This window comes from Dendrobium catenatum, unplaced genomic scaffold, assembly GCF_001605985.2.
Source record: "Dendrobium catenatum unplaced genomic scaffold, ASM160598v2 fragScaff_scaffold_716, whole genome shotgun sequence".
NCBI classification, from domain to species: Eukaryota; Viridiplantae; Streptophyta; class Magnoliopsida; order Asparagales; family Orchidaceae; genus Dendrobium; species Dendrobium catenatum.
The window spans coordinates 17,786,995-17,808,920 of record NW_021319178.1 but is presented as its reverse complement, the minus strand read 5'-3'; the positions used below and the strand labels follow the sequence as shown (position 1 = coordinate 17,808,920).

The window sequence follows — 21,926 nt, the reverse complement described above, 5'->3', positions numbered from 1 at the left end:
TATATATATATATATATATATATATATATATATATCACTTATAATCATGACTGCCCTCTTACCTTATAACTATGTCTAACTTATACTGTATTTCGTAGATCCAATATCACTTGTAGTCTCGATATTGGGAACATAAATACCCTTCTACTTCTATGCTTATTCATACACTTTCTTATTGATTTTGGATTAGGCTACAAATGCTTCTATTTACTTTTTCTTTTTATAGGGGTGGGTGGGTGAGGGATTTAATTGTCAATGCTCAAAAATACTAGCAGCACAAGTGTTGACTCTTAAACACTCGCTACAGTGGGAGAAGCTAAGCTCCTCTCTGGTTAATGTTATCAGTGCTATTGCTCTCTCCCACTCAAATCAAAATGAATCCAAAGAGCTTTGTCTCCTTGATAGATGGAACGATTATTAGGAAATTATAACCTGTATGGATCATCATTATCATATCTCCACTATGCACAAAGAAAATGCCCTTAAATTTTTGCTAAATCCTCAGGTTTCTGCCTTCTTAATGTTGGGCATAGTCAAGATTTGGATTGGAGGAATCTACATTCATTATTTCTAAAACCCTTATAGAAGGGACAAAAAACATAAAATTCAAAAGACTTGGAGGGCTTAGCCTTCATGATGCACATAATCACATCTACCCAAACCAAATTTACATACTTATTGTTACTTTTCAAAACATAAAATCCAAAGGCTTGATTAAAAACAAAAAAACTTCAAAATTATAAATCCTAAGTGCTTTGCCTTTTGTTGATGCATGCAAATCATCTTTGAACATAACTAGGGGGATCACCACCATAATCAATGCTTCTCAAATAAGCATTGAGCATTCTGGAATGTGGCTTCCATTAATCAAGTGTGTGCTTCTTGATAATGGGCACAATAGAAGACAAATCTCCATTAGAGGGATTTTTCGCTTCTAACTCCAAATCTCCGCATATTAGTCCCCCATAAAACTTATATTGCATTGAGCCTTCATAGAGACCGATGGCTACTATTAATCAAAATTTCTATCTCGAAAGTGAGAGAAGTAAATTAATCATGGGGGATTGTGCCAATAAGAAGCTTCGAACTATGAATATCAAGTCCTCAAATGTGGGTGATGTATAATTATTATTTTATCTATTACTTGATTTTTCTCAGGAATTCATCTCTAGACCCATATTCTTAATTTTAGAGCCAGGTGAGCTTTCATAGGTCGCATAATATTAATGACTTTGAGGTTAATTTTTTCATGAATTTATCATTGTCAAATTCCTTTTTTTAACCTGCTTTCTTTTGTCTCTTCGTTAGTTCCCTCTTTTTTCTTCTTTTTTCCCCATAAACATTACATTGCTTTGAGCCTTCATAGAGCTTGATGGCTAGTTTTAATAAAAGGTTCTTTCTCAAATGACAAAGATATAATTAATCATGGCGGATTGTGCAAATGAGAAGCTTCAAACTATGAAAATGAAGCCCTCAAATGTGGGTGGCTTTCATAGGCCACATAATGTTAATGACTTTGAGGTTAATTGGTTTCATGAATTTATCATAATCAAATTCTATTTTTCATTACCTTTTTTCTTCGATCTCTTCATTAGTTCCCTCTTTTTGCCCCTTTATACCTGAATTTTTTCGAATTGCATTCTGTTAATACTTTTACACAATGCTCTGAGGAATTGATTATTGTGAAAGCTGAGACGCAGATATTTAAAGAGAGTGTTGATTTTCATTTCTTAAATATAATGCTACAGTTTTGTTAATATTCTTTTTTTTTTTTGAAAGAGTGACACATGTGATAGGAAAGTACAGTAGCACACATTCACACACAATTAGATTTAATTTTTATAAGGATCCCATATATCAAGCATTTAGAAGTCTACATTTTCTTCATTTCCATCTTTTCTCACATATTTTGTATTTGTGTGTCTTTATGGAACTCCAATTCGAATGGAAATTTCTTTTTATTTTGCAGGTCTCGTTTGGTGTTGTTGGTTTGGCAATTGGTGGTTCCCTTCTCTCGTAAGTAGGTGCCTTTTATTATTATTATTCTTATTGTTTTCTGCTATTGTCTAGGCTCTGTGAATTTTCTGCTCAAATGTTTAATAACTTTCAGGTATGGTTTTGGGGCATATTTTACCATCCTACCAGGATCAGAGTGGTCTGCTTTAATGCTCACATATGGGTTTCCTCTTGCAGTTATTGGTATGGCTCTGCAGGTTAGTCATCATTCTAGCAGCTAAAAAGAATGTTTAGCCTAGAACCTATGTTATATTTATATTAATTTCCCAATTTTTGATCGTCCACTTCCACCAATCGTTTTTGGATGTTAGGCATAGCCTTTCATCATCTATTAGTTTCTTTATGTGTTCTAAAATTTAGCTTTTGCTTGAATGCTTTTTATCTTATGCTAGTGTCTTGAAGAACCATTTAATTGAGATGGCTTTGGAGTGTTGGCCTCTACTACCAGCCAAAATGAAATCATAAAAAATATAATATAGAAAATACCTACTACAGCCGCTCAAATCCTACGCAAATCCTGTAGAAACAATGACCCACACCTCTGCAACGGTGCCTACCTTGCATCCTGTCTTTGCGTGCTTTGTCCCAAGTTGGCTCCTGCTTTCATTAAAAGGAGGCCAAATGAAGCCTTCGGGGTTGCTTCTTCCTCAGCCACCCACGCAAGCCCCTCTCACTGTCGAACTCCAGATTGCGTCACCCTTGCCCTGTTTGCAATCTTTATGTCCACAAAGAGAGAGAGAGAGAGAGAGAGAGAGAGAGAGAGGGAGGGAGCATTTTGAAGCCATCTTCAAGGATGAAAGAACCATGATGCGTATAACAAGTCACATGTTAACACTAATGGCATGTTAGATATAGTGGCATTCCAATCAATGTGCCTACAATCAAAAGTATGAAGCTTTCAGTAAATGTTGAGAAATTTCATGCCAATCAAGAGGCAAATATCATCGAACATTAAAAACCAGTACACAAGCAAATGTAAGAAATTATCAATTGACATACATGGGAAAATTATTGATGAATGCAATCCATTCAGCAGTCAATGTTAATATATATATATATAATGTGTTGAATCTACCAACAAACAACAATAGTAGAGATACTGCATGGATGGTGGATCCCTTATGAACAACATAAGATTTGTATGGATATAGTGATTGTGCTCACAAGTCATGGTACTGAGTATATTGCAAGTACGATGAATTCTCCTATAAATATGGATGGAGAAATTAATGTCGAATGCAACTCAACCCCATTTTCAAGTTATATAGATAAATAAGTTAACTCGACTACAAGTGATGAAGATTGAAAGGCCACTTATGAATGACGAATAATCGATAGTATGCCCAATAAATTTTGAGAGAAGGGATAGTAAGAAGCATGTGATGATCATGATGATTTGTCCACAATCATTTGCAATGAACACAAGGGGACCACAAGCAAAGCAAGGGAGATGTAGGAGAAGTGGATCCTTTGTTATCAATGTAGACTAATGTGTAAATGAGCACATAACAGTCTACATTCAAATCACAAAACCCACATGGGCCTCAACGAGCATGTTATGGGTACACACGTGACGTCTATGGATGTTACATGGGTCAGTAAATAAATCAAAGTTCGAGCCCGATCATTCTATGCGAGTTGATAGGAGTCGACATAACTCGAATCAATAAATAAATATGCAATCGTGAGGTTGACCCGGATATTTATTTTATACATTCATATTAGACCTTTAATCTCTATGATAAAAGAAGTCCTTCAACAAAAACATACACCCGACGAGCCCAATCCTTTGTTGACCAGTAGACAAAGTCGACAAGGTTCAATTTATGAAATATAAGTGACCTCGAAGTCACCATAATGATGGCCGTGTTGAACAAGAAATCTCAACCGATGGAGTTAATTCCAAATGTCCAAAATTCCACCCAAATACTCACAAAAATTTAAAATTCTAGAAAATCCAAAAATTTTAAAATTCCAAAATATTTAAAACTGAAGTAATTCATCTAATTACTTAAACTAAAATCAATCCACCATCCGTAACAGTTTGCCGGGGTGGACAAATTGAAATTTACTTCAGCTCACATAGAACTAATGCCTAGTAGAAAATATCACTATGATCCATTTTCAAGTAATCTCTTGCCAATAAGGATATGCTACGTGTCCTTTGACTGACAGTTTTGCTGCCAAATGGCACTGTAGGATAAACTGTTATGACCTGGGGCCATCTGAACAGAGTGATTTTGCCGCCAAATGGCACCACTAAATTCCTGTTATGGCCAGAGCCAATGCGTTCCTTAATGACATCAAATACTTGAGATATGAATCAATAAATATAATCGATAGGGGAAAAATCCCTCTGTTAGCTAAGGTGGATTTAAATTTATCCCCTTAGACAAACATTCACCCTAGGTCTACAAGGTACCCTTTGACTAAATAACCCATGGCTGCCGACAAGGATCATTTTGTCAGGTTGGGTCAATTACCTCCTCTGACTAAGTAGACCAGGGACCACGATGGCCCGGGACGACGGAACCATGGGATCTTGATCGGGTCCATCATCCATTACCCCACCATCTGCTTTAAGTGTAAAATGATGAAATTTCTAATTTTAAATATCAAACATTCAAATTACCAAACCCTTGCTGCTATTATATGCCAGATATCACGTATTCTATATATATCTGATTGACGACGAGCCTTAATCGAAAGTTCTCTCTCGTTATCGGGAGGGGTAATTAACTATAGGGGCTTGCGCCTATAGGAAACTAGAACTCAAATCATAAAGTCCTCACAAAATGAGGGTGAAATTTATGAGTAGTGTTTTATCTACAAACCCATCTATCTTCCCAAAATTTACCCCGAAACTTAATCCGTTAAAACTCCCCTGAAAAGCAGCAGGGGAGGCCGGGGCTGAATTTTCGGAGCCCACATGCTGATTTGACAAGATGCATTGAGATGTTTCTTCAATTGGATAATAGACATCATTTTGAATTACAAGGTGTTATGAGTTAGGTTTCCATCGATGTTTGATCAAGGGTTCACTTACTGAGGAAATAAAGGAGAGAACAAATTAATTGGCATGGATTTGAACCGGGACATCAAAGTTTGTGTTGTTTTGGATAATGTAGTTAGATTGAAATGATGTAATTTCATGAAATGCTAAATTTGGTTCAGTTATGACTGTTTCTAAAGGACTGCTCTTTTCCGCACGATATATTCTTTTTTGCCATGAAAGTATCATAAGGTGATTAAGTGCGTCCTAATCACTGAAGCTTCAATACGAGAGGATTCCAAGGAGGCCCATGTTTCTATTGAAGAACTCTTAATAAATCTTTTGCTAACTAATTATCTCTACCTAAGGGCCTTGATTTATTGATTTTGAATCTTCCTAATGGAAGGTTCTAGAGTTTTTTTTTTTTGAGTCGAGCCTTGACTTGATATTTGAACTTAAACTCTTTACACTTTTTGCTGTTTTTGTTAAACTAATTTGCTCTCTTTTATGCATCAACTTAGTGGGCGCCTCTATGTCAAAGGATACTTCTGATCTTTCTTTCCCTTTATTTTATTTTTGGATAGTTTTATAAATGATTTTTTCCTGTTTAAGAAATAAGTTCTTAACTTGCCTATTTCACTATTCTAGCAATTACTCTTAAGGTGTTCATATTAACTCAACAGTGTTTCATGTTAGTGCAGTATGCGGAGCTAAAGCCAGTGCCATGCATAACCTACTCTGATGCACAAAGTTTGAGGGAAAAATGTGCTACTCCCATTCTTAAACAGGTAATTTATGAGATTATTCGATATGTATGATGTTCTGGAGTACATTCTTGCAAATCCTTAGAAAACTTTTGTCAGATTGATCAACTATAACTTTTCTTATCAACAGCCTACTTGCATGTATAAGAAATCATATGGTAGACCTTTGTAACATGTTGGTGGCAAAAATGGAATAAGTAGCTGAAGGACCAGAACGTCACAGCTTAGTCCCGCCAAAATCAATCACTTAACAAATTTGAATATTGCACGTAGTTTTAGGAGAGCAGAGCTTAGCCCCGAGATAATCAAATGCATATTTAAAAAACCATTTTGCGCAATATTGTATCAACGATTTGCTAACTGTCTTCATGTGAGCTGGTGGAGATCCTCAATTGGGCCCCGATTACTTGGAACAGATAATAACTTATCTTATTTCAATTAGAACATAATGCATGAAATCAACTGATCCAAGGTGTGCAGATGCGTAATTTTGAAAGCTTCTATAAAAAATGGTTGACCACCTATTTTATTTCGACAAAGTGGCATTAAAGCAGCCTAGGTTTGAGCCCTTTGACCCTGTCTAGTATGTCAGGAGTGTTTTCTAGTTAATGTGTGGTGTGGGTTTACAGAGCATCATGCATAAACAAATCCTTTGCATGCCATCCAAAGTTCAAGCATTGACCTCTAAAAATATTTCATGAGGTGTTATCCAATAAAGTAGAAGCAAGTCGTAGGCACGCTTGAGATCAACTGTGGGTCGGTATGCAACGCTATGAGTGTGCACTTATGTACTGCTGTACTCTTGGTCTTAAAAAAACATACAATAATTGAGAGTTGCAATTATTTCTTTTTGTTTTTTTTGTTGTTCATCACCAGTTAACCACAATGGATTCCCTCTCCTGATAAAAAGGGATAGGGGCGGAATTAATAAGTTTCTTTTTGTAAGTGAGATATCCTTAGGATGATGAAGTGATACCAAAACATGTGATATTTTCCTTTGAGCGAGAATTCTATCTAAATGAATTTGTGGATTTTATGTTCACTTATGCCTCAAAGCTGTTGATTGATGGCTCACCAGAGTATAGGCATTTTGCTTATTTAAAGTGATAAGGACAATATTGGCAATTATGCACACTTTTCTTAACATGGAGAGGTTCTCTCATTTTTATCTTGCATTTTATTTGCAAGAGTTCTCAAACAAAATCATGCATTCCTTTCCTGGCATAGTGAGTTATTTTTGGGTTGTTTATTTTTGCCTAAATGGTATGTGCATTGCAGATCCTCGACTTATAGCATGTCGATATGTGCCACAATCTAGATCTGCATAAACTCACACATTAGATGGGCCATCACAAACTAGTCATACCCGACCATATTAGTTTGACAAGTTGAGCTTGACTAGGTCAATCTGTTCGATTAGTGGAGACAAGATGACAAGGTTTGAGGGTTGACAAGCTCAGCATCACGTCGAATTGTATTCAACTTTGGCAACAAAGTAGAGTGGAGCAATTGCTCACCAAGGTGAGTTGTTACGATCCTACTAAATAGAAAACCTTACCATTTGCGCGCCAGTTGATAGGCTTTAATCTGGCAACAAGTTTTTGATCGGTTGACAAACACAATAAATGAAATGAAAGAGATGTTGCAATCCATAACCCCTAGTTTGAGATTTTGATGATGACAAATAATGTCGTCTGAATTACTATTCATTGAATACCTTTGACTTATGCTATTGTCTGCGAGTACTAACATTTCAGGAAGATCACAAGTTACTCAGGGCAATAAGAAGACTCAAGACTGGATAGAGTAGGAGTGTGAGTTTATAAAATTGTAATTTTTCATTTATTATTTTTCCTTTTTATGAGTCTGGCCACAAATTCCATATAAGACCGAGCAACCATGAACACACACTGGGGGAGAGGGTTTTTTAAAAGAAAATGTAGATCTTTTTTTCTCTGTTGATTGTACTGTACGAGTTTATATCGTACTGTACGATCTGATCTGGCTAAAACATATTTCTGTGAACGGGTCGTACTGTACGATTTATATCGTACTGTATGATGTGTTACTAATCCAAAACCTTAGCCGCCAGATTAGTTTGAGTAAGTTTATTAGCCGTTCGTACTGTACGAAGAGATTAGTACTGTACGATTTATTTTGAATACTTACTTAAATTAACCCATGATTAGTGGAATAAATCAAGGATTAATTTATGATTGGTAATCGTACTGTACGAACCAGTTCGTACTATACGATGAACCGAGGCTATTTTTGATCGTCCCGGTGTTCATCCTGGATGATCCCTTGATTTTGACTAATATTAGAACTCCTGTTTAGGATTTTTTATTGCAACAAGTTTTTTCGCAATTCACCCCCCCCCCTCTTGGCGCATTTAGTAATTTCAAGAGAATATTAACGTAATAGAAGTTCATTCAACAGTAGAGGAAAAGAAAGCATCTCCCAAAAATAGACTGATGACCACAAGAGTTCTATGTAAAAGTCAAATAATTATACCAATCTAAGATCCTATGGTCAGCACAAATATATAATAATAAATAAATTAGGACCGACCTACTAGGCTTGATTGACCTCTTATCTCCACTCACCTTGCCTAAATCTAGCCCATCACCTGAGGTGAAACATAAATATGGAATGAGATGAACTCAATGGATAGTATTCAACACATTAATATTAGAGTTGTGAAATGAGACTACAAAATGGCCAAGTTAGGCATCAAGCAGACAATGATCTCAGCCTTTATCATCAAGAAAATCTAATATACTATTATGGGCTTCGAAAATTTGGCCCCGGCCTTTGCCCGCTTTTGCTTTCTTCTTCGGTGAGGGAATTTTAACGGATTAAGTTCTGGGGTAAATTTTGGAAGGCAGGTCTGTGTTTGTAGATAAGACACTACCCAGAGATTTCGCCCTCATTTTGTGAGGACTTTATGATCTGAGTTATGGTTTCCTATAGGCGCCAGCCCCTATAGTTAATTACCCCTCCCAGTAACGAGAGAGAACTTTCGATTAAGGCTAGTCGTCAATCAGATATGTAGCATCCATAGATACGTAGTATCGGGCATATAGTAGCAACATGGACTTGGGTATTTTAATGGTTTGATATTTAAAATTAGAAATTTTCACCACTTTGCACTTAAAGCAGATGGTGGGGGAATGGATGATGGACCCGATCAAGATCTTATGGTTCCGTCGTCCTGGGCTATCGTGGTCCCTGGTCTACTTAGTCAGAGGAGGTAGTCGACCCAACCTGATAGAAGGATCCTTGTCGGCAGCCATGAGTTGCTTCGTCCAAGGATATCTTGTTGACCTGGGGTGAATGTTTATCTAAGGGGACAAATTTGAATCCACCTTAACTAACAGAGGGATTTATGCTTTATCGATCATATCCTATTGATTCATATCTCAAAGATTTGATGCCATTAAGGAACATATTGGCTCTGGCCATAATCGACATTTCGTGGTGTCATTTGGCAGAAAAAACACTTGGTTCAGAGGGCCCCGGGTCATTACCGTTTATCCTGCAGTGTCATTTGACGGCAAAATTGCCTGTTAGAGGACACGTGCAATGTCCGTATTAGCAGGAGATTGTTTAAGAATGGATCATAGTGATATTTTCGACTATGCATTAGCTCTATGTGAGCTTAAGTAATTTTTATTTTGTCCACCCGACAAACTGTTGCAGAGGGTGGATGTATTTTACTTTAAATGGTTCGATGGTTGATTTTCAATTTTAAATATTTGGATTTAGAATTTTTGGTATTTTGGATTTCATGAGTATTTGGGTGGCATTTTGGATTATTCGAAATTAACTCCTCCGGTTGAGATAGACATTCAACACTGCTATCATCGTGGTGTAGGAGATCATTTCCATTTGATTAAACCTTGTCGACCCTATCATGTCGCCGATAGGGGATCAGATTTCATAGGCTTTGTGTCTTTATTAGTGAATCCATATTTTTATAGGCCCTGGAGGTCTAATATGAATGTATTAAAACAGAATTATCGGTCTTCATAACCGTGTATTTGTTTGATGGTTCGAACCTTATCGACTCCTATTGATCCGTATAAAAGAATCGTGTTCGAACTTGAATTCACTTATTGACCCGCGCAGCATCCCTAGACATCACGTGTGCACCAATAACACTCTCGTCAGGGCCATGCGGGTTCTTGATTATATACCCTCTTTTAGTGTACCTATGTGTATACATATTATAATGCATGTGCGGGGGTATTTGTAGATATAGTTGGGCTGGTAACTGCCATTTGAATCCAGTAGTTTATTTGAAAGCTCATATACGCCTTCTGTTTGCTTCCCAATTGTAATTAAAATTTTAAAGACTAGTTCAACCGGTTCAGCTGAACCAGCCCCCCTGTTTAACAGAAGCTCGTGGGAGGGAGATCATGATCCAGGCGGACCGCAAGCAAGGCGGCTCGCATGCGTAAAGCTTCCTAAGCAGCTTGAATTGTATCGTCGATTGGATTTTCGCGTATAAGGATGAAAGGTAACGACTCCTCTCACAGGATATTGTTAGTTCGCTCATTCCGGTAGAAGAAATCGCGAGAGAGAAAGTTCCTCTTGAAGAGGAACAGTTGATAGAAAGAAAGAAGAAGAAGGTTTGTTTTTTGTTTTTTTTGTAAATCCTTCCCTATTTCTTCATATAAACAACGAGGGTGTTTCATTAAGGGAAAATGAAGAGATTTGAAAGTGGATAGAATGAATTTGAGAAAGGAAGAAGAAGGATTTTGGGTTGGAATAATCCTCTTTTTGTAAGTGATTCTCTTATCATACATCTTATGTTAGATTTTGTAGAATAAAATTATTAAAATTTTTTTTATTGCAATTTTAGAAGAGAAAGCAAGAAATAAAAAATTGAAAAGAGTTTGACTCAGCAAGAAAGAAAGGTCCTTTGAGGTAAAAGTTACAAGTTAAGAATTTTTTGTCTTATCTATTTTGGAGAAATTCTTAATGTTAAAATTGATTGGATTAGAAAGAATTTGACTAACCTTATGTGCGAGGTGAAGTATCGACACTCATAAGAGAATTTTCTGGGAGATCAGAATTGTAGTAAGAAAGATCGTCGCAGGAGTTGAAAGTTGGAAAGTATTGAAGCCAAAACTTTTAAGTGGGTAATTATTGTGTTTAGGCATTTAATTGTTGTACTTCTATTTATCGTTGAATTTCTAGTTAAATTTTTCTAAGTAATAATTTTACTTATCTTGTCATATTATCATGTGAAAGGATTTAATTGTATATTTGAGTATGGAATTTTACATTTAATGAATTTAAATGTTTGATATTTTGAATATAATATTATGAATATAAATGTGTATGTAAAGGAAATGGAAGTGAAGAAAGAATGAGAACAAGAATGACATTATCTATATTATAAATAAAAAGCATAAATGAATGAATGATAAAAGGAAAAAAGATATGCATGCAAATTATAAGAGTCACCCCCGTATGGTACTGGCTAGGGAAGTTATGTACCGGTGCACGTTAAATTGAAATGAAAAAGGAAAGGGAAAAGAAAATGAAAATGATTGTACATTTGGTACATTTAGACAGTGGTCCTGTACTAATTAAATGAGAAAATGAATATATGTTAAAGTAAAGTATTTTATGTATGTAAATGAATATGTTATGAGATGTATAAACGACTGGATGAAATAAAATGTATAAAGAAATGAAATATATGCCATTTATTAAATGAATAGACTTACATCAGGAATTGGTTGTATAGTACTTTATACATGATAATGATTACCCACTGAGTTTACACTGTAAGCTCAATCCACTAAATTAATATTTCAGGTAAATTTTCAAAGAAAAAGAAATGGCTGAAAGAGAATAATACGTTTATAGAAGACGGCTCAACATTGAAAATAGGTAAATTATGACTGATGTGAATGCTCATTTTTGGCATAGATTGATTAGAGTTTTCTTGAGGTTAGTGGCTTTTTAATTGTTGAAAAGCTTTATATTAATGTGTTATTAAATGGAATGAAATGGTACTACTGTCAGACTTGTAGTTCCCGTCTCGTTAAATCGAGCATTCAGGCCGGGTCGTGACAAAAGTAGTATCAGAGCCCAATTAAGATATGAATCGTATTGGAAGAGCCATTAAGATAATTATTAATAATTTAAAGATTTAATGTAAAATGAATATTTTATGACAAACAGGAACCAAAATGATCTTGTATAAGAGGAGGAAATGGATAGACCAGTGCCTAATGTTAATGTTAATCCTGATGCACTTGCACAAATGATGATAGCTATGACTCAGTTGATTCAAGACTCAAGGAATCAACCATCAAGAAGTAGCAGTGGCGGTGGAACACCAATGGATAAGTGTCTCAAATTGTTTCAAGGTGTGAGACCACCATTATTTAAGAGAGTTGAGGGACCAATAGAAGATGAAAACTGGTTACTAAGAATTGAAAAGATTTTAGAAGGAATGTACTGTCTAGAGGAGGAAAGTTTCTTTAGCGACCTTCATGCTTGATGAAGAAGCTGAAAGGTAGTGGAGAGGTTTATATCAAGACAAATTTGGAGGAATCCCTAACATGCAAATTAAGTGGAATGATTTTACTCAGGTATTCAGAGACTGGTTTGTACCTCCTTCTATAAGGAGGCAGATGAAGGACATGTTTATGAGATTAGTATAGAGAGATATATCAGTTATGCAGTATGAGGCTGAATTTATAACATTAGTCATATATGCTCCTCAATTAGTACATATTGTTGAGGAAAAATGCCACCGATTCTTATCTGGATTGAAGGATGCAATTAGACAGCCTCTTGTTCCATTTGAGATTGAAGATTATTCAATATTGGTGGAAAGGGTTAGGAGGATAGAAATGGACTTGCAAAACACTCACAGGAGACACGATTTTTAGAAAAGGAAAAGTGGTGAAGTTATGGGAGCTTCTCAAGATTCACATAGCAAACACCTTCCACATGCTGGGAAGTTTAATTGGAAGAAGACAAAGTTCAATAGCAGTTATAGTTCAAGTGTGTACAATTGGAGCAAGTGTGAAAGATAATATAAAGGAGAATATTTATCTGGTACAAATACTTGCTTCTGGTATCATCAACCAGGTCATATAGTGAAGAACTGTCCTACTTTGGGTCAAAGACCATCAGGAAAGTCAGGAATAAATACTAGATCTCAGAAGAATGTTAGAAGACCAAAAACGATAGAATCAGCTGCATCTACTCCAGGATCAAGTCAAGACTGACAGAATACTTTTCATAAAGTATATGCATTGACTCAAAAGGATGCTAAGGATTCACCTAATGTGATTACAGGTGATAATAATGAAAAATGATGTGTATTATGGAAACATTGTTAAAAAAATGATGTATGTTTATGTTTTTCTTATATAAATTTTATAGGTATAGTAACAATTCAAAGAAAGACTGTTCAGATTCGATTTGATACAATAACTTCACAATCCATTTCAAAAGAATTTGTTAAATCAGTTGGGATGAATATTTACGAGACAATTGTAATTTTGAAAGTTTTAATGTCAAATGGATCTATTATGAATGTAAATGGTGTATGCCAAGTGACTTTCAAAATAAATGAAGGAGAATTTGAAGTAATAGTGAATGTTTTAAAATTGCAAGAATTTGACATGATATTGGGAATGGATTGATTATCAAAGCATTTTGTGATTATTGATTGCAATAGAAAAATTGTAAAATTTAATTTTCCTAGTGAAAGAGAATTGAAATTCTATGGAGAGAAATTTCTTCAATGATAATCATTTATATAAAAACATGCAAATTTGTATTCAAAGGATTTCAATGTTTTCTTGCTCAAGTAAAGGATACAAATAATGAAGTAAAAAGTTGAAAGATATACTTATAATCAAAGAATATTCAGAAGTATTTCTAGATGATTTGTCAGGATTACTACCAGAAAGGGAAATATATTTTACTATTGAGTTGATACCGAGTTCATAACTAGTGGCAAGGGCATCTTACAGAATGGCAGTCAAAGAATTACAGGAGTTGAAAAGATAATTGCGGGAATTATTAGATAAGGGGTTTATCAGGCCAAGTACCTCATATTGGGGAGCTCTAGTACTGTTTGTAGAGAATAAAGATGGAAGTATCAGAATGTGCATAGATTACATGGAATTGAATAAGCTTACTGTTAAGAATAAATATCTGTTACCCAAAATTGATGATTTGTCTGACCAACTGGAAGGAGCTAGAATTTTCTCTAAAATAGACCTACATTCTGGATACAATCAGCTACGCATTAAGGAGGATATAACAAAGACAGCTTTCAGAACCAGATATAACCACTATGAGTTTTTGGTAATGCCATTTGGAGTGACAAATTCACCAGCTGTATTTATGGATTTGATGAACATAATTGTTAAGCTATTTCTGGACATATTTGTAATTATGTTTATAGATGACATCGTGATTTATTTAAGAGATGAAGAGAGCCATTACAATTATTTGCAGATAGTGTTGCAAATATTAAAGGATAACAATTTATATGCTAAATTTTTAAAGTGTGAATTTTGGTTGAACAGGATAAATTTTCTTGGACATGTAATTAGTGGTGAAGGCATTTCAGTTGATCAGAATAAAATTCAAGTCATTTCAGATTGGTTAATGCCAACGACAGTATCAGATGTGAGGAGTTTTTTGGGTCTTGCTTGTTATTACAGGAGGTTTGTAGAGGGATTCTCTCATATTGCAATGTTGTTATCCAGATTAACTCAGACATCAGTGAAATTTGAATGGAATGATTAGTGTGAAGGAGCGTTCTAGAAGTTAAAGAATATTCTAGTGACTGCCCCAATTTTGACAATTCTATAAGGTTCATAATGATTTCAAATTTTTTGTGATACTTCGTTAAGGGGATTTGGATGTGTTTTGATGCAACATGGTAGAGTGGTGGCCTATATTTTAAGGAAATTAAAAATTCATGAAATAAACTACGTCACTCATGATTTAGAATTGGAAGCTGTAGTTTTTGCATTCAAAATATGGAGACATTACCTATATGGGGTTAGATGTAAAGTATTTACAGATCATAATAGTATCAAATATATTTTCAATAAAAAAGAACTTAATTTGAGGAAGAGAAGATGGTTAGAGCTCATTAAGGATTATAACTTGGACATACAGTATCATCCTGAAAAGACAAATTTGATTGCAAATGCACTTAGCAGAAAAGTTCTTGGAAATGCAAATTGGTTAATCACCCAGCAAGAACAGATAATTAAAGACATGGAAAGACTAGAGTTTTCAGTGGTCAACCAGAAAAAGTACAAAAGATATGAAATGATATCAACTGGTGATTCAATCTAACTTTAAGGATAAAGTGCTAAATTCATTATCTCAAGATGAAAAATTTCAAGAGATCATAAGGAAAGTGCATGCAAGACAGTTAGAGAACTTTGTAATTTGATGAAGAAGAATTACTAAAATATAAAGGAAGGATATGTATTCTAAATGTTAGAAATTTAAAAGAAGAGATTGCAGGAAGCTCACTTCTCAACTTATGAAATTCACCTAAGCAGCACAAAGATGTATTAAGAATTGAAAGGATTATTTGGGTGTCCAGGATTAAAGAGGAATGTTGTAGAATTTGTAGCAAAATATATTCCTTATCAGATGATTAAAGCAGAACATCAAAAGCCAAGTTGTCAACTACAATCTTTACCTATACCTGAGTAGAAATAGGAAGACATTGCACTGAATTTTATAATTGGATTACCCAGGTCAAGGCATAATAGAGATGCAATATGGGTTGTTATTGACAGATTAACTAAGTCAGCTCATTTCTTACAAATCAAGAAGATAGATCCAGTGGGGAAGTTGGTCAAAATATATGTTGATGAAATTGTGAGATTGCATGGAATTCCAAAATTGATAGAGATGCTCGATTCACTTCTAAATTGTGGAAGAAAATTCATGAAGCTATGAGCACTTGATTAACTTTTAGTACAACATTTTATCCTCAGACAGATGGGCAATCAGAAAGGACAATTTAGACTTTAGAGGATTTACTACGATTATGTGTATTAGATTTTGAGGAAATTGAGAGACGCATATATTGTTGATTGAATTTGTATATAATAATAGTTTCTAATCTAGTATTGGAATGGCACCGTACGAGACTCTTTATGGAATAAAGTGCAGAACACTGATAGATGATGCTACTAGCAAAATCAGATTGATCAGAGACAGACTAAAGACAGTACATGATAGACAATGAAAGTATTATAATGCAAAACATAGACCAGTTGAGTTTGAAGTAGGAGAATTTGTTTTCTTAAAGTCTGCCCAATGAAAGGTGTGCAAAGGTTTGAAAAGATATAAAAATTGAGTCCAAGATTCATAGGTCCTTTTGAAATCATAGAGAGGATTGAAAATATGGCTTACAGATTGGATCTACTAGTGCATATGCTAGGAATTCATAATGTGTTCCATATATCAGTGCTTCGAAAGTATGTGTCAGATGAGTCAAAGAGAATCCAGTCCAAATCAATTGACTTGCAACCTGGTTTGAAGTATGTTGAAGAACCTGAACGAATACTGGAATATGATGTGAAACAGCTAAGGAACAATATCTTTTGTGAAAATTCTATGGAAACATAGATCAGAAAGGGATGTCACTTGGGAGAAAGAAGCGGAAATGAAAATTCAATATCCCCATTTATTCAATTAAGGTATGTTTTCATGTATATTTCATTTAATTTCGACGACGAAAATTTTTGTAAGAAGGGGAGATTGTAAAGACCGGTTCAGCTAGTTCAGCTGAACCGGCCCCCCTGTTTAATAGAAGCTCGCGGTCCAGGCGGACTGCAAGCGAGGCTGCTCATATACGTAACACTTCCTAAACGGCTCGAATTGTATCGTCGATTGAATTATCGCTTATAAGGATGAAAGGTAACGACTCCTCTCATGGGATATTGTTAGTTTGCTCATTCCGGTAGAAGAAATCGCGAGAGGAAAAGTTCCTGTTGAAGAGTAACGACTGAGACGAATAAAGAAGATGGTTTTTTTTTCTATTTATGTATAAATCTTTCTCTATTTCTTCATCTAAACAATGGGGTTGTTTCATTAAAGGCAAAAGAATAGATTTGAAAGTGGAGATAAAGAATTTTGGAAAGGAAGAAGAATGATTTTGGGTTGGAATAATCCTCTTTTTGTAAGTGATTTTCTTATCATACATCTTTTGTTAGATTTTGTAGAATAAAATTATTAAAATTTATTTTATGGCAATTTTAGAAGGGAAAGGAAGAAATCAAAAATTGGAGGGAGTCCGACTCAGCAAGAAATAAATGTCCTTTGAGGTAAACGATACGAGTGAAGAATTTTATGTCTTATATATTTTGGAGAAATTCTTAATGCTAATATCGATTGGATTAGAAAGAATTTGACTAACCTTGTGTGCGAGTTGAAGTATCGACACTAATAAGAGAATTTTTTGGTAGATCGGAATTGTAGTAAGAAAGATAGTCGCTGGAGTTGAAAGTTGGAAAGTATTGAAGCCAAAACCTTCTGGGTAATTATTGTGTTTAGACATTTAATTGTTGCACTTCTATTTATCGTTAAATTTCTAGTTAAATTTTTCTAAGTAATAATTTTACTTATCTTGTCATGTTATCATAAATTATTCATATTTTGACAATATTCATAAAGAGCCCATCAAATGATAAGAAACTATTTTTATTCTTAGCGATTCATAAGAAATATATACACACATATACATATATATATATGTAAAGTAAATGAAAGTGAAGAAAGAATGAGAACAAAAATGACATTTTTTATAGTATAAATAAAAAGCATAAATTTATGAATGATAAAAGGGAAAAGGATATGCATGTAAATTGGAGGAGTCACCCCCGTATGATACTGGTTGGGGAAGTAATGTACCCGTGCACGTTAAATTGAAATTGAAAAGGAAAGGGGAAAAGGAAATGAAAATGATTGTACATTTGGTACATTTAGACGATGCTTCTGTCTTAATTAAATGGGAAAATAAATATATGTTAAAGTAAAGTGTTTTATGTATTTAAATGAACATCTTATGAGATATATAACGACTGGATGAAATAGAATGAATAAAGAAAAGAAATGTATGCCACTTGTTAAATGAATAGACTTACATCAGAAATTGGTTCTATAGTATTTTATACATGATAATGATTACCCACTGAGTTTACACTGTAAGCTCAATCCACTAAATTAATGTTTCAGGTAAATTTCCAAAAAAGAAGAAATTGCTGAAAGAAAAGAATACGTTTATAGAAGACGGCGCAACATTGAAAACAGATAAATTATGACTGATGTGAATGCTTAGTTTTTAGATTGATTAGAGTTTTCTTGAGGGTAGTGGCTCTTTTGTTGTTGAAAAGCTTTATGTTAATGTGCTATTAAATGGAATGAAATGTTATTATCGTCTGACTTGTCGTTCCCACCTCGTTAGATCGAGCATTCGGGCTGGTCATGACAAAAACTTTCATAAACCATTACCCTTTGATTAAAAATCATCCTAAACAACTCTCTCTTGGTTAGGAAACTTCCTAATTACCTCTCAATTAAATCAGCCGGTCCATCACTTAACTCATGACAAGCTCCCATGTTGCCATGAATCATGAATAGGTAGTCTTCATTTTGCTACAACCCTTAATCTTATGTTCTCTCCTATGACAATAAAGGAGAATTAACCATAGGGAAACCATGAACCTTCAATGTGAAAGCCCTCAAATGAGGAAATGAAATTTACTATTTAATATGTTTTCTAAAATTAATTTCTTGACCAAAATTTTGTATAGAAATGTTGGGAGATCTCTTACGATCACTTAAACATCACTGTTTTTGGCCTTCAAATTTTTTGACTTAAGTTGATTTCTTCTCATTATATTATGTTATCCATTCATAGTAATCGATTCTTGAATATTTTTTTTAATATGCTTTAGAATATTGGATTATTAAATTTGGATTTTTTTTAATTTAAAGAGTAGATCAAAGGTGATAAGTATGAAATTTGTGCAAAAAAAAATGCATGCAAGATAAATTTAACAAGTTATTCAGCATTCAACAGTACAACAACAACAACAACAATAAGCTTTATTCAACTTTGGAGGTTCTATTTCATAAATCTTTTTTCTTCATTATATCCTATTAAGAGTCAAATTCTCCTTTAAATCTAATAACATAAGGTAATTTTGATACTTTCTAACCAAGTTTTTTTTTTTTTTTAACCAAGTTTTTTTTTTTTTTTTGGTCTCTCTCTACCTTTAATAACATAAGCCGGATCTAATACATCTACTCTTCTATTAGGGTCATCAAAAAGCCGTCATTTTATGTGATCAAACTATCTAAGGAGACTCTTTCTAATCTTAACTTCCTCTAGAGCTACTCCAACCTTTTCATATATATACTTGTCTCTATTTCTATCTCTAAATGTAATGCCACTAATCTAACTAAGCATACTCTTCTCTTAAACACTTAATTTTATGCTTCTCTTTTAATGGCCAACATTTAACATCATAAAATGTTGCAAGTCTCACCACCATCTTATTATATTTTCCCTTAAGTTTGAGGGGGTACATTTCTATCACAAAACATGCCTGGTGCATTCCTTTATTTCAACCGTTCAACCTAAATTCTAATAATAATATTTTCATCTATTTCACCATCACCCTGAACATTAGATCTATGATATTTAAAATATGCACTCTTTTTAATGTCTCGATCACCAAATGTTATAATCTCACTAATAAATATATTACTGCTAAAATTACACTCCTTGTATTTAATTTTTGATCTACTCAAATGAAAATATTTAGACTTTAAAATTGACCTCCATAATTCAAAATTTTCCTCCCTCTCTAGTCTTATTAATAAGAAGAATATCATCAGCAAAAAGCATACACCAAGATACATCTGCTTGCATATGCTTGTAAGAACAACCATGCCTAAAGCAAAAGAATATGGGCTTAAAGCTAATTCTATATGTAATCCAATTGAAATAGAAAATTACATAGTGAAACTATCTTATGTTTGAACAAAAGTAACAGCTCCTGTATATATATCCTTAAAGGACTTAAATATAAGCATTATCTACTTTGTTTTCTAGAACTCTTCAGAACACTTATGTTAGAATCTTATCATATGCTTTCTTTAAATCAATTAATATCATATGTATATCCTCCTTAACTCTCCCTATACTTCTACATCAAATGTATAACTTCCATAGTAGACCTAGCCAGTATGAATCCAAATTGATTTTGAGTAACATTTGTATCTCATTATAACCTATACTCCATTATTCCCTCCCATAAATTTTGATGTACGACACATTAATTTAACTTCTCTATAATTTGTGCATTCTTGTGCATAAACTTTTTTCTTAAAAGTAGGAATCATGATATTCCTTCTTTACTTATCTGGCATTATCATTCTTCATTGTTCAACAGTGTTAAATGAAAAATAAGGATTTCTAAATTTAATCCCAAATAGTTTGTTTTTAATTATGCTTTTATTATTTAGATATTGGGCCCTTTTTTCTTCAGGTTAGGGACGATGTTACACGATTCCGTTATGGGGACGAGCAACACTTAGATGAGGCTCTAAAAAGAATTTTTCAGTATGGTTTGGTACGTTGTATGACTTTGTTGCAATCCGTGGTGATGCCTTTCATCCATATTTTTCTTCTATATGTACCTTCTGCATGATTTTCAGGGCGGTGGGATTTCAAGGCGCAGTGGACCAATTCTCAAGATGATTCGCGAAGAAGTGAGCTCATTGTTAATTGAAGTTTTAAGTTTTCAGGGCAGGCCTATTGCTTTTCAGCCTGTTTTGTATTTGATATCTTGTTTGATTCCTTAATGTCTCGCTCGTAGGTTGTCGAAGATGAGAAATACTGTTTAGTTCTTGTGTTTGAAGCAAAAGCTTTGCAATTGTCAGATTTCGAACAAAGACAGGTGTGGATTTTGAACTTGTTATACTGCAGTAGCATATAAAGGCACCGAATTAGTTCTTGACTAAGGCTTTATTTGGAATAGTTTTCTTACTGCCTTCTAAAATCTAAATCGACTTTCTAGTACAAAATTTTCAACTAAAAAAGAAATTTTAAAAAGCAGCAAAAAAATTATCTCAAATGAAGCCTAAATCGCAAAACACAAACCAATCATCATCATCACATTGATGTGTATTGTTTTAAACTTGTTTATTTTATAATTATTATGAAGACCCGAAGCATTATTGTTGTTTTTTATTAGCATTCTTCTACAGTTTTAACACTGAAAGAAGCAATTTCTATTACTGATTTTCAGGCGAAGTTTGCATCATTCTTTGGGCCAGGAATCACTGCTGAGATAGGTCATCTTGTCATTTTCAGATAATTTTTATAATATATTTTTTTATGCTATTTACCTGATTTGTTCATATTCTGCCACTAAATTTTGCTCTTGTAGGAGAAGGAGAGGGTAACGATCTGTATGAAGTCAGGCTTATTTCGCAAACAACAGCACAGTGAAGGAAACTGAAATCTGGATGTCCTGCTTAAGTACTGTGAATCATTTGTTCTTTTCTATAATCCAATTTCTTCCAACGCTGCTCTTTATGGTGGCTAGCATGTAATTATTAAAACTGTGTTTAGTGCATATTTCTGAGCAGGATCATCTTGATAATATTTTTTCTAATGCTTTATTTGGGGATGATTTTTTTACTGCTTTTTTATAAGCAGCTCGTTAATATAAAATTTTTTAAATTAAAAAATTATTTATTAAAAAATTACTTTAAAAAATAATAAAAAAGGCGTTCCAAATGAAACCTAAATTTGCCTTTATACGTTATCTCAAGATGTTGAAACTCGATTTTGGTTCTCAATTGTGACTCAACAAGAGTTTCCATTTCAATTATTTTGATTATTTTATCAATTTTAATGTTTTCTTGTAAATTATGGAGTTTAACCAAAATTTTAAAATATATAAAATGCATTGATCTATAATAAGTCGTTAAATAAAAAAAATTAAGCTATGGTTAAATTAGTTTTATCCTATTTATAGGGAATTATTTGTTAAATAATAAAAGAGTGTTCAAGAATTTATATAAATAATTAGTGTTCAAATTTATGTATATATATG

General features: G+C 33.8%; 1 protein-coding gene across 2 annotated transcripts in view; it reads left to right on the top strand.

The window, feature by feature from the left end:
• LOC110104465 (thylakoid membrane protein slr0575) overlaps positions 1 to 21,497 on the top strand; it is a 29,626-nt gene extending 8,129 nt beyond the window's left edge. The window contains exons 2-9 of one of the 2 annotated variants that reach the window (XM_020833591.2): positions 1,970 to 2,016; positions 2,111 to 2,213; positions 5,710 to 5,796; positions 20,352 to 20,435; positions 20,521 to 20,574; positions 20,682 to 20,762; positions 21,114 to 21,159; positions 21,255 to 21,497. In XM_020833591.2, coding sequence (XP_020689250.1) covers positions 1,970 to 2,016; positions 2,111 to 2,213; positions 5,710 to 5,796; positions 20,352 to 20,435; positions 20,521 to 20,574; positions 20,682 to 20,762; positions 21,114 to 21,159; positions 21,255 to 21,316 — 564 coding nt within the window. In that variant the 3' untranslated portion in view covers positions 21,317 to 21,497. The remainder of the gene's footprint in view (positions 1 to 1,969; positions 2,017 to 2,110; positions 2,214 to 5,709; positions 5,797 to 20,351; positions 20,436 to 20,520; positions 20,575 to 20,681; positions 20,763 to 21,113; positions 21,160 to 21,254) is intronic. The other variant, XM_028696138.1, reaches the window with a different exon arrangement.
• Positions 21,498 to 21,926: the final 429 nt, after the last annotated feature.